The sequence below is a fragment of the Thunnus maccoyii genome, chromosome 15 (genome assembly GCF_910596095.1).
Source record: "Thunnus maccoyii chromosome 15, fThuMac1.1, whole genome shotgun sequence".
NCBI classification, from domain to species: Eukaryota; Metazoa; Chordata; class Actinopteri; order Scombriformes; family Scombridae; genus Thunnus; species Thunnus maccoyii.
The window spans coordinates 11,917,783-11,929,785 of NC_056547.1; the positions used below are offsets into that span (position 1 = coordinate 11,917,783).

Here is a 12,003-nt window from a genome sequence, read left to right on the forward strand (position 1 = left end):
AAATTTATATTTTAAATTCTTTGATTTTATGATGATGCCCCCTAGTTTTACATTATTTTGATCAATTACTGTTGTCCACATATATGTGGCTGGAGTCCTCGAATAAAACGATAACAGTCGCACTGAGCCTAATAGCATCCTGCTACACAACACAAGAGCCACAGACTCTGAACAACAACCCACATTAGCTTTCCTGCTAAACTCTCCTTCTTATCTATGTCTTGTTCTGCACCTTATCTTGTTGAACGAAACATTCACAGGGGAAAAGTGCACTGCTAATGTCAGTTAGCAGACTACATAGCTTATAAGCACATTAAACAGCCTGCCAGCTATCAAACAAGCCTCTGACAGACAAAAATTAGCATTTCTGACATATTCTAATAATACAAAATTATTAACATTTAAAAAACATGTTAACATTATTTGTGACTGCAAAGAGGGATGTGAATGTGATTTCAGCTGGACTTTAAATCCCTGTGGCTTCAAATATAGGCTATTTCTCTGTACAACAGTTGAACCTACTGTGCATTATTATAGCCTTCATTATATTGTTTTATCTGTAATAATATTTTACGATTCCCCACAAAATACCCATATAGCCTGCTGTGCCTTTAATGAGTTTAAAGTGACCTATATTGTTTTATTGCATTTTATTTCCTGTAATATTGTGTTTTCATATAGTATTAATGTTGCCATAATAGTCTTATAATACTCTACTGAAATAATAAATAAATAAATAAATAAATGAACATGTTTTGCTGCAATTTTCTCTTACAAATCATACAGAAACATGCATAACTTTATATAAATGAGCCACACGCATGAGTCATGGCTTTTCATGTTGGCATTTGCAGTATTATTCTCTTTTTTCTTCGGGGGGACTTTTTTTTTAAGGCATGATAATGTATATAAAAGGATTGCATTGTAATATCCGGGGGCTGGTCCAGAGTAAAGTGGGAGTGTCTGCGCTCTGCTCTCCCTTCCTACCAGGAAAACGCTGGAGGAGACCCACAGTGCCACACAGCCGCGCACTGCAGAGGAGGGAGCAGGGCACGAATACCACCGAGGAATATGTCCGCCTTCTTACGCACCGAGGGACGCACAAACCAACGGCGCAGCGCGGTCGATGCATACCCACTGCCTCTCCTTTAGTTCAGCACACACGCATCGCCGTGTTTACCACTTATGCTCTGGTGAAACCTTCCCTGCTGCTGCTGCTGCTGCTGCTGCTGTTGCTGCTTCTGGTCCACTCCTGTCCCCTCCTCCCTTCTCCTCCTCCTCCTCCTCCTCCTCCTCCTGTTCTCCACCGTCCCGTCGCCAGGATGGACAAGACGCTCTGCAGTCCGCATCCCGGGACCAACAAAACCAACTCCTCGGACCGCGGGAACTCATCGTCGAGGAAGCCCGTGCGGACCGGGTCGCATAGCCCCGGCTCCGGCTCACTTGGCGGCCCGGCTGGAGCAGGAGGCAGCCGGGGAGCTTTGCTGGGGAACAGCATGAATTTGCAGCAGCAGGCGCGCAAGCGGCAGCTGGAGGGAGTGCTGAGCAAATACACCAACCTGATCCAAGGCTGGCAGAACAGGTAAGCACATGGATGGAGTTGGATAGGAAGGGGGGTAGAGGGGGGGCGTTTGACACACTTCACTTTCGGTTCAGTTGTCAGATGGCTTCGTGTTGTTATTTGCCCCGTCCACGTTGCACTTCTATCCACCACGTCACTGAGGGGGAGGAGGAGGGGTGAGGAGGAGCTGAGGGGGGGTTAAATCCTTGCACACATGCTTGTAGGCCTGCTAATAGAGAGGCAGAAAAACTATAGTGACTATTATAAAGCAAACAAACACCAATATCTGCAAGTTCAGATAATACAGGTTCCAATTTATTGGGTACACCTGTACAACATCATCCAATACAACAGCCCTGCATTAAATCATATCTTTGGAAGACTTATTTTGATGTTGTTGCAACTATTTGGAAAACTAATGAATCATTTATGTAATTTCTCAAGCAAAAAATGTCAAAATTAAATAGTTCTGACTTCTCAAATGTGAATATCTGCTGTTTTTATTCGTCATCCTCTATAATAGTTAACTGAATATATTTGGGTTTTGGACTGTTTGTTGATAAAACAAGCAATCTGGAGATGCCAACTTAGCCTTTTTGGCAAATTGTGACGAACATTTTTCACTGTTTTCTGACATTTTACGGAATGATTAAGTAAATAATCAAGAAAACAGTTGTCAGATAAATCAATATCACTGGTTACAGCCAGTTACAGTTAGTTACAGTTGTGTTGGGTTGGCTTTTATAATATTATGGCACCTAATGCACTATAACAGGGATGATCAAAACATTAGATACATCTTTTAGTATTATGCACTCCAGTGCAATAGAGCTAGATCGATGAATCAACTGGGCTAATATTAGCTTATTGCAGATGTATTAGTATCAGCTATACGTTGGCTGATAGGTAAGAAGAAATTGCAGCACAGAAATGCCAAATATATGTTTAAGTTAAGAAACATCATCTCCATTATATACTGTAGTTTATTGATCAGAAAGCACTGGCAAGTTTATTTTAAACTGTAAAATATTCCACTCAGTACAAATATTATATTATATTATATTATATTATATTATATTATATTATATTATATTATATTATATTATATTATATTATATTAATAATTATTTAATATTCAAAATATGGGAAACTCATAAAATGTTTGTTGTTAAAAAATAAACACTGGTTGATAAATTGTTATTTGATATTTTAAAAACTCTCAAATCTCAGCATCGGCATCAGCCACAAAAATCCAGTATCAGTGTGACTCCAAGAATAACAACTAGTCGATCCATTGATTAGTTAGAAAATTAATCTGTAACTATTTTGATAATCAAATAATTGTTTTTAAGCACTTTTTAGGCAAAAATGCCAAGCATTTGCTGATTGCTGCTTCTCAAATGTGAGGATTTGAAGCTTTTCTGTGTCATATATGATAGTGAACTCAATATTTTTGGATTTTGGACTTCTTCAAAGATATTTAAGGACGTCACCATGGGCTCCAAGAAATTATAACAGGTATTTTTCACCACTTCCTGGCATTTTCTTGGCAGAACAATTAATCGATTAACTAAGACAATAGTCTGCAGATAAATCGATAATGAAAATTAGTTGCAACAACAGCAACAAAAACTGCCACAGAAGCTCAGTCAACAGCTGTCTGTCACAATGTCAACAAAAAGTGATGGGGATTTATTGCAGGGCTGTTGTGTTGGATTATACAGGTGTATTTAAAATAATCCAGCTCAGTGTATAGGACATTTATCCCCAAACAGTGGGTAATTCTGGGTTGACTCAGCTTATGTATTTACTACCATTTACCATGCTCGCCAGTTACAGGTTGTTGTTGTCACAGATGTTATCTCAGTTTATTGCCTTAAACTGATCTGATGCCCATATCCTGTGTTTCTCTGGTGTTCTGCTTCTCCTGGAGCACTGCAGCCGCTCTGGTAATGAAGTACAGAGCAGCACTGCAACAACTGTGCAGATCACAGCAGTGCATTATTTTGCGACTGTACTTCATGCAGCATTTATGGGTTCACTCCCTTGGATATATTCAACTGAGAGTTTAATTTAGAAAATATTACTCCCATCTTACACTCATTCTTGCTGTTGTGGGCCATGTATGAAACATCTGGTTGTGGTTTGGGTGGTTTCAAACATCTTTTTTGGAGGAATAGAACACCTTTTCTTGTTAATTTCCTGTATGCTGCCAAACTGCTGTAGAGTTATCATGAATTATGCAGCCACCCTTTTCTGCAGGTTTAGTCTTTTTTTTTTTTTACCCTCATGTGCAAATGAGTTTGAATTGTGAAAAATACAAAAACGTATAGTGTCCCATTGTTTCTGTAGCAGTGCTGCAGAGAAGAAGGAGCCTCAGACTGTAGTGTGTATGATCTGGGCTGGAGGCCAGTGTATGTGAGAGAGGGGTGGGGTAGGGAGGCGGAGATGGAGAGAAAGAAGGGCTGCTCTCTCTGCTCTCCCATTGAACTGACAGAAAGATGATGCACTGTACTGCGTCTTGATATGCACCCACAGGAATACTTGGGTGTACGATTCATCCTGGGGGGAAAAAAAAGGCACACATGTTCATTTCAAAGAGGTGAAAGTGAGGCGTTATTGTTTGAAAGGGTTCTAAATTACATGTGATGTTCCTGTGGGATTTGTCGTCTGTCAACTCTGCTAAAAGAAACACTTGAACACACACGTGTATGCAAACAAAACTGTGCAGGATGTTACAGCGTGAGCAGGATTATACTGATTTGTAAAATGAGATTTTATCAGGAAAGGTATCTAAAGACCGGTTTGTACTTTGAGGTTATGGTACATGTCTTGTCTCAATTTTAGAGCGCCTAAAGGCAAAGGTCTAACTTTCAAGAGGAAATTCCTTTTGGTCCATTGACCCAAGCTGGTGCCATGGCCTCGAGCCGAGTAAATGAGTAGATTATGAGCAAGGACTAAAACATGCTAAAAATGTTGCCTGAATCAGATCAGATTAAATGTTCCTCGTGAGCACACAAACCCTCATTTGTTCTATTAACCTACTACTACTACTACCGCTGGTTAGTACTAATAATGGTATTAGTAGTACAGCTATTACAGCTGATGATAGTAGTAACTGGAATTCATAACTCACTAGGAGATCATTTTATGCTGTATATTATTACAATTAGTCAAGTAATCGATTAGTCGATTGAGAGAAACTTAATCGGCTATAAAACTATTTTGATAAACAGATAATTGTTTTAATAATTTTTTAAGCAAATATACCAAAATATCTCAAATGTGAAGATCTAATGCTTTTCTTTGTCATGATAGTAAACTGAATATCTTTTGGTTTTGGACTGTTGTCTGGACAAAATAAGACATTTAAAGATGTAACCACCATTGACTCTGGGACTCTTTCACTATTTTCTGACATTTTATAGACAAAGCAATTAAGCGATTAATGGAGAAGACAATCGGCAGATTAATCGATAAGGAAAATAATCATTAGCTGTAGCCCTAATAATGACACTATAATCCTGGTGTCAGTTGAATGCAAATTTATAAAATTCAATTTTAGGGAGAGAAAGAGTTAATTTATCATATTTTGCTACATGCGTACGGATAGGAAGTGACTTATCAGAGCGGTGATGTTTATCTGTTACTGCAGTGAAGAAATTACGATGAGAAACAAGATTCTATCTACAGGAGATTTGTGAAAAATTATGTAAAAGTTTTGATCTAAACTATGAAAGTCACAACTTTCTTCGGTGGCCCAAATATTTTTTTCTGCAGGGCCAGATTGGTGTATGTGGTACAATGCCATTATGCCACTTGCACATCCAGAAATCAGAAAAAAACAATCAAAAACAGTTATATTCGTATGTCCATTTGGAAGCAAGTGTTGCGTGAGGGTCATGAGTAAATGTTCCTAAAATACAAGCCACTGGGTTTTGTTGTCAGTAATGTTGTTTCTAAACTTTTATATTGCATATAAATGGGACTGAATGTTAAGCTTTACTTTGAGATGAGAAATCATTAGAGCAGGTTTTAGGTTTTGATAGAAAATAGACCCATTACATTTCGCAGCCACACTATATTCTCCACTGCCTTTTTGACTATTTAACATACTGAAATTTGCAAAGTAAAGCAGAGTTTTAACCCAAATTGATAAACACAACTTCACTCAGTTTAGATTTTTTACAGCAATCTGTGTGAGGAGCTCAATCAGTTTCTTTTTAAAATTAAATTTCAGACATTTTCACATAATTCAATTCAATTAAATTTTAGTAATATAGCGCCAAATCCTTACATACTGTATATTATTGAAGAGTTTGACCTCTGGATGAAAAATAAGTTGTTTTTTTTGCTTCTTAACTTATTGATATTGAAAATAAAGTCCTTTTTTATTGATATACAAACAATATAAGTGAAAAAAAATCTTAAACTAGAAATGCCGCCTCCCAGTTGTATGCCTCCACCAACCAGTCAAGTTACAGTTTACATCCATGTCTGTCCAGACTCATATAATATATATGTAGAGAAGACTTTGAAAGAATTTAATAAAAGGTATTAAGTATATTTTCCTTGTATGTGTTCACATACTTGACCAATAAAGCTGATTCTGATACAACACAATGTTGTAGCCATGACAGTAGACAATGCTTCACACACATTTTCAACCCGGCATCCTATTAGACATTTGTGTGAATCTTTGTCATTATTAGTGTATGAATTCCTGAGTTATGGCCAAAAATGCGCTTTGTGAGGTCACAGTGACCTTGATCTTTGACCACCAAAATCTAATCAGTTCATCCTTGAATCCAAGTGGACGTTTGTGTCAAATTTGAAGAAATTCCCTCAAGGCGTTCCTGAGATATTGCGCTCATGAGAGAATAGGACATCTGTGAGGTTACAGGGACCTTGACCTTTGACCTTTGACCACCAAAATCTAATCAGTTCTTCCCTTAATCCAAGTGGACACTTGTGCCAAATTTGAAGAAATTCCCTCAAGGCTTTCCTGAGATATTGGGTTCACGAGAATGGGACAGACGGACAACCTGAAAACATAATGCATCCAGTCACGACTGTCGCCGGCGCGAAGGCATAAAAACATCACAAAACATTATTAATAATAAACTTATAAATAAACCAGTTATTCTCCTCTTCAACCAATTTCTGTGGATTCATTTCTCCATCAGTCCTGGAGCTTTTTCACAAGGATCTTTAATGAATATATCTCTTCGAGGTTAAGAAAACAGAAATGCAAAAAAAACTTGAGCTGGAATTGAGAGAAGTGTTGGATAAAAGGATTACAACTTTATACCGTTTATTGCAGCCAGGTTTGAGTTCAACATGACCGGTAATATCAAGCTTTCTCTAAACCCATTAGGGGAAGAAGAAATCTGAAAAGTCCATTCTTTCCCAGGTTGTGTACAACATTTACAAACAGTTAATATCTTAAGTGCCCACAGGATTTAAATATAGAAACAGCTGAAGGAGGAGATGCTGTGCACCGGTGGAAGATAGTGTTGGAGTAATTACAATCATCAGTCACATGCCAATATTTATCACATGGAAGAACACATTGTGTGTGTTTGGCAGGCTGTGTCGTGGTGAGTAGCAGACCCGAGTGGAGCTAATTCTGCCACTATGTGGGTGGCCATGTGTTAGTGTGAAGTGCTGCTACTGTTGTGTAGGTGCTATGTGTGTTTGTGTTGGAGCAAATGTGACAGGTTTCTGTCTTTTGTTCTAAACACATATCCACATACTATACTTGTGAAGACCCTCATTGCCATAATGCATTCCCTAGGTCCTAAACCTAACCTTAAAGGGGACGTATCATGCACATATCCAGGTCTGTATTTTTATTCTGGGGCTCTAGTATCTTTACATGATTTAAAGTTCAAATAAACTCCTTATTTATCTTCTACTGGCTCTTTATCCAGCTCCTTAGTTCAGCCTCTGTCTGAAACAGGCCGTTTTATTTCCTGTCTCTTTATGGTCCCCCTCCCAATGAGCCCACCCAGCTCTGATTAGCCAGCTTTCTGCAGGCTTTTGCCGGTTCTGTAGGTTCTGTAAACAAACAGTAGAAGTAGAATTTCACCTCTTTTTCTCATTCTTTACTTGAAATGGAAACTTCTCAAATACATACGTACATGTCCAATCTGAAATATGTAATGTAAGTAGTATGTAAATAATAATTTGTGGGCATGCGCAAACAATCTGATACCATCATGAGGAGGAAGTAGAGGTAACATTGCAAATGAAATGTTCAGGGCAGGCTGAAGCCTGAGCTTTTTACTGTCAGGGAGCATTTTTCATATACGTTCACCTCAAGTTTTGGACCTTTGAATGTTTCTAATATAGACATCCGACATCATAACAGTATAAAAACAACAGAAAATCACAGATGTCCCTTTTAAGATTATGAATATAATAATAAAAACCAAAGTTCTGCTTGGCACAAAGTCATAAGTTGCTTTGTTACACAGTGTTTGCTTATGCGCTAACTACTTGCTTGCTCACGAGCGTAAACATGCCCACAGTGATGAGTGAGAGGTGGTGAAGGCGATATTGCATGAGTTGTTTGCTTCGAGTGGGTGTTGACTATAACAAGTTGGACTCAGGAACACAATCAGACAGGTTATAAACAAATCATGGTGTTAGCCTAAATTAGTTTGAAAACAAAATGAGGGCAAACAGTATAATGGTTACTCGAACTATCCATTGTTCACATCCAAAAGACTGTGATCTACTGTGCATTCCCTAGTTGTGTGCATACGCGCGTCTCTTGTATAATACAGGATTTTTAGGGGCTTTTCAGGCACGCTCACTTTCAGTTTCAACTCCAAATAAAGTGTTTTAGATATTCTGGCTAAACTGTTGGCTTGTTTACAAACTGCATGAGTGTCTGACCGCTAATTTCTTTGTTAAAAAATGTTGTGGCAACGGAGCTGTGTTGCCAGATCTTAGCAATTTGGTGAGTAGATTGTTATCATAACCTCTAAAAACAATTAGGCTCAGCTACAAAATAAGACCCTAATTCTAACCCCAACCTTACTCTGAATTTAATTATAAATGTTACCCTCAAACCAGGTTTTAACTGTCAAATAGTCCTTTGAAGAAGTACCAGCTAAAATGTCCTTGCACTCAAAGTCTAAAACTCCAATTCGTCCCCACAACAACAGAAGTACAGCACATGAACATACATACATACACACACTCACATTGTCATGTATGAGTACTCATCTGCAAAGTGCTGCACTAGAAGACTTGAGATGCTATTTCAAGATTGATGTGTTGTCTCTACAGCCTCAAGGTTCCCAGGCCAAATAATCATGATGCTGTAGTCTATTTTACTCACACATTCACTCACTCTCTCTCTCTCTCGCTCTCTCTCTCTCACACACACACACACACACACACTAAAAACATGTTTAACGTGTCTGCAGTGATATGAAAATATCCCAGCCAAGCTTCAGGCCTTTTATTACAGATACACAGATGGTTCTTTGTCAGACAAGATTCATGTTAGAGTCACCTGATTGAGCTGTTGACCGTAATGTATTACAGTTTACAGTACAGCACCTTCACATGTGTGTGTGTGTGTGTGTGTGTGTGTATGCATGCCATTAGCTGGCCATGCTTAGTGTGTGATAATTCAGGTCGAACTCAGCTTGTATTTTTGTTAATGAAGCAGAGCAGAGTTTTTTGATGGCGACTCAAAGCTGGTTTCCAGGGTGATAACATTGGAGACTTTGTGTCAAAGGGAAGAACAACCTCAGATTCAGATTTATTTTTAAACCGCAGTGGCAAATGAGGTCCAGCGTTTTCATGCAGGAGATATTCTTGCTATTTGAATTCCAACTTACTCTATTGTTCGTTTATAATCTAGTTTTTTCAGCTACATAGCTCGATAAGTGTTTATACATCATATGAAGATATTTTCAACATTAGCATGCAGCTCACAGCATACTAAACATTCAGAATGATCTCTCTTTCTCCTTTTCAGAGATCTTGTTGTACAATATGACGCTGTTTCTGAAAGGATTGCTTCAGTGTGTAGATTCTAAATTTATGTCCTCCTATGCCGTCAGCTGGGTGGGGAGTACATTGTGAGGGATGAATCATTTCTTTGCAGATGTGCCCAGAGGAAAGGAGCACTGCTGTACTGCTTTGATCAAAGCTGTGAGTCTTGGTAATGCAGCTCTTGTGGGTGTCTCTGTGGCAGAGAAGGGGAGGAAAACTTAGGGTGTTAGCTTGGCTTCTCATTGATGTGAACAAAGTTAATGGCCAGTTAGATATTTTTTGCCATTTGTTTTAGGAATTTCATTTTTTGTTTGAGGTGTCTTCAGTTTGTATTTGCAAATGTAGCTGCAAATTAAAGGGGACATATTCTGCACATTTGCAGGTCTATATTTTAATCTTGGGCTCCACTGATTGGCCAGCTCTTGGAAGCTGCCCCTCGACAGACTTCCACCAGCTCCGGAGGTCAACAAACCATCCAACAAACTATTGTAGTAGGATTTCACTACTTTTTCTCGTTCTTTACTCGAAATGTCAACTTTTCAAATACATCCATACATATTCGAGCTGAGATCTGATCCGAAATATGAGATTGGACAGTGTAAACAACACATGGAACTGGTGAAAATTAAATGTTCAGAGCAGCTTGAAGCCTGGGCTTTTGACTTGCAGGGAGCATTTCTACATACGTTAATGTCAAGTTTTGGAACTTGATATGTAGCACAGATATCCAACATCATAAAAGTATATGAATAACAGAAAACCACAAAAAACATAAAAGATTCAAAGATTTTTGTAATCAAAGCTCAGACTTGAACCTGTATTATTGATTTTTTTTAAATGTTGAAATTTAATCAAAAACTTCAGGAGGATTGCTTGCAATGCCAAACCAACTGAGAGCCACCATTTAACATTCAGCCTTTAGCAGCTTTTAGTTTGATGTTTTTGTTCTCCGGTTACGGTAAGCCACCCTGTATAAGTACTTGCAGCTGTTTCCAGTAAACAAGCTCAAGACAAGCTGAGTTGGACGCTACTTGCCCATTGTGAAATGGGCCCAAGTTAATGAGTGGTCAGTAAAGAAAGTATCAAGTATCTAGCAAACTAAAGATTATTTTTGTTAAAAGCCAGTGAAGTATTGGACTGAAATGGTCACTCAGTTGTTGGCTCTAAATTGTGGAACAATTTGCCACTGAAATCATCCCCACCATTGATATCTTTAAAAACCATCTAAAGACCCATCTCTTCTCTTTAGCCTCTTAATTATCTTCATGAAGTCATGCCTGACCACACTCCGGCTTTTATTGGTTTGTATTTATTTGCTGTTTGTGTTGTAATTTTATCTGATTCTCTGTCTTATTTGTGTTTGTGGTGTAACCATCAATCAAATTACTCCATAATTGTAATCTCTCTGTAAAGCACTTTGGTCAGCGTCTGTTGTTTTTAAATGTACTCTATAAATAAATTGACTTGACTTGACCAGAAACATGCCCCAATGGGACGCTCATGTTGCTCTGTGTCCGCTAGATGTGTTTTGGTTTGGAGTTTTCCTGCCCCCTAGTGGTTAAAAATAACATAATGCAGCTTTAAAATACCTACATGATAGTACGGGACAATAAAATCTTGGCTTTACATGAGCCCTTTGACACTACAATGCTATACATTTTATTATTGGAAAAACATCACCCACACTCCCTGCCAATAACTAGTGTGATTTACTACTCTCCTCCTGTTCTGACATTCCTCTGAACATTTTTTTGAGAAATAACTGCCAAAAGAGCAGAGGGGGGGGGGATGCAAACTCTGCTGACAAGCTATATTTCCTGCAGTATCAATATTAATGCCTTTAGGAAATGACAGTGTTTTTGTTGATGTGGATAGATGTGCTTGACTAAGCTCTTTTTACAGTGTTATTATTGTTATGGTTGTGTTATTTGAATTGTATCAGCAAAAAAAAAATGTATCAGTATTAAGAGTATTAAGAGAGCTCTTTGTTATTACAGATATCCACTCTTGAGTCAATGAGTGATTACATTTCAGAGCTGTAAGGCAGGGATAAGCCAAAAAAGCCACTGAATTTATATTTAAATTTTGTGTTTTCCATTACTCAACAAGTTATAAAGTTCATGTCTATACAGATTGTTATGAATTTGTTAGAGTTATTTAACTAGTCAAGGGTTTAAAATCACAATAGGCTCCAAGACAAGGATCAGGCTGGCAATTTTCTGTGTGTGTTGGTCCATCTTTCAATACTTCCTGACCTCCCTACCCATGAGGCACTCACCCCCCAAAACCATTACGTCCGACTGTCCAAGTAAATCTCTAAAAATGAATCACAAACATATAATTTCATTCCTTAAAAGGCTCAGTAATATCCTAAGACAGCTGTGCACTATCGTTTCTAGGAGATGTTATCAGCAGGACAGTGTATT

The 12,003-nt window shown here is 38.2% G+C and overlaps 1 protein-coding gene across 1 annotated transcript in view; it reads left to right on the plus strand.

The window, feature by feature from the left end:
• Positions 1–887: 887 nt before the first annotated feature.
• LOC121913039 (oxysterol-binding protein-related protein 10) overlaps positions 888–12,003 on the plus strand; it is a 78,623-nt gene continuing 67,507 nt past the window's right edge. Inside the window, exon 1 of the mRNA XM_042435671.1 lies at positions 888–1,582. Coding sequence (XP_042291605.1) covers positions 897–1,582 — 686 coding nt within the window. The 5' untranslated portion in view covers positions 888–896. The remainder of the gene's footprint in view (positions 1,583–12,003) is intronic.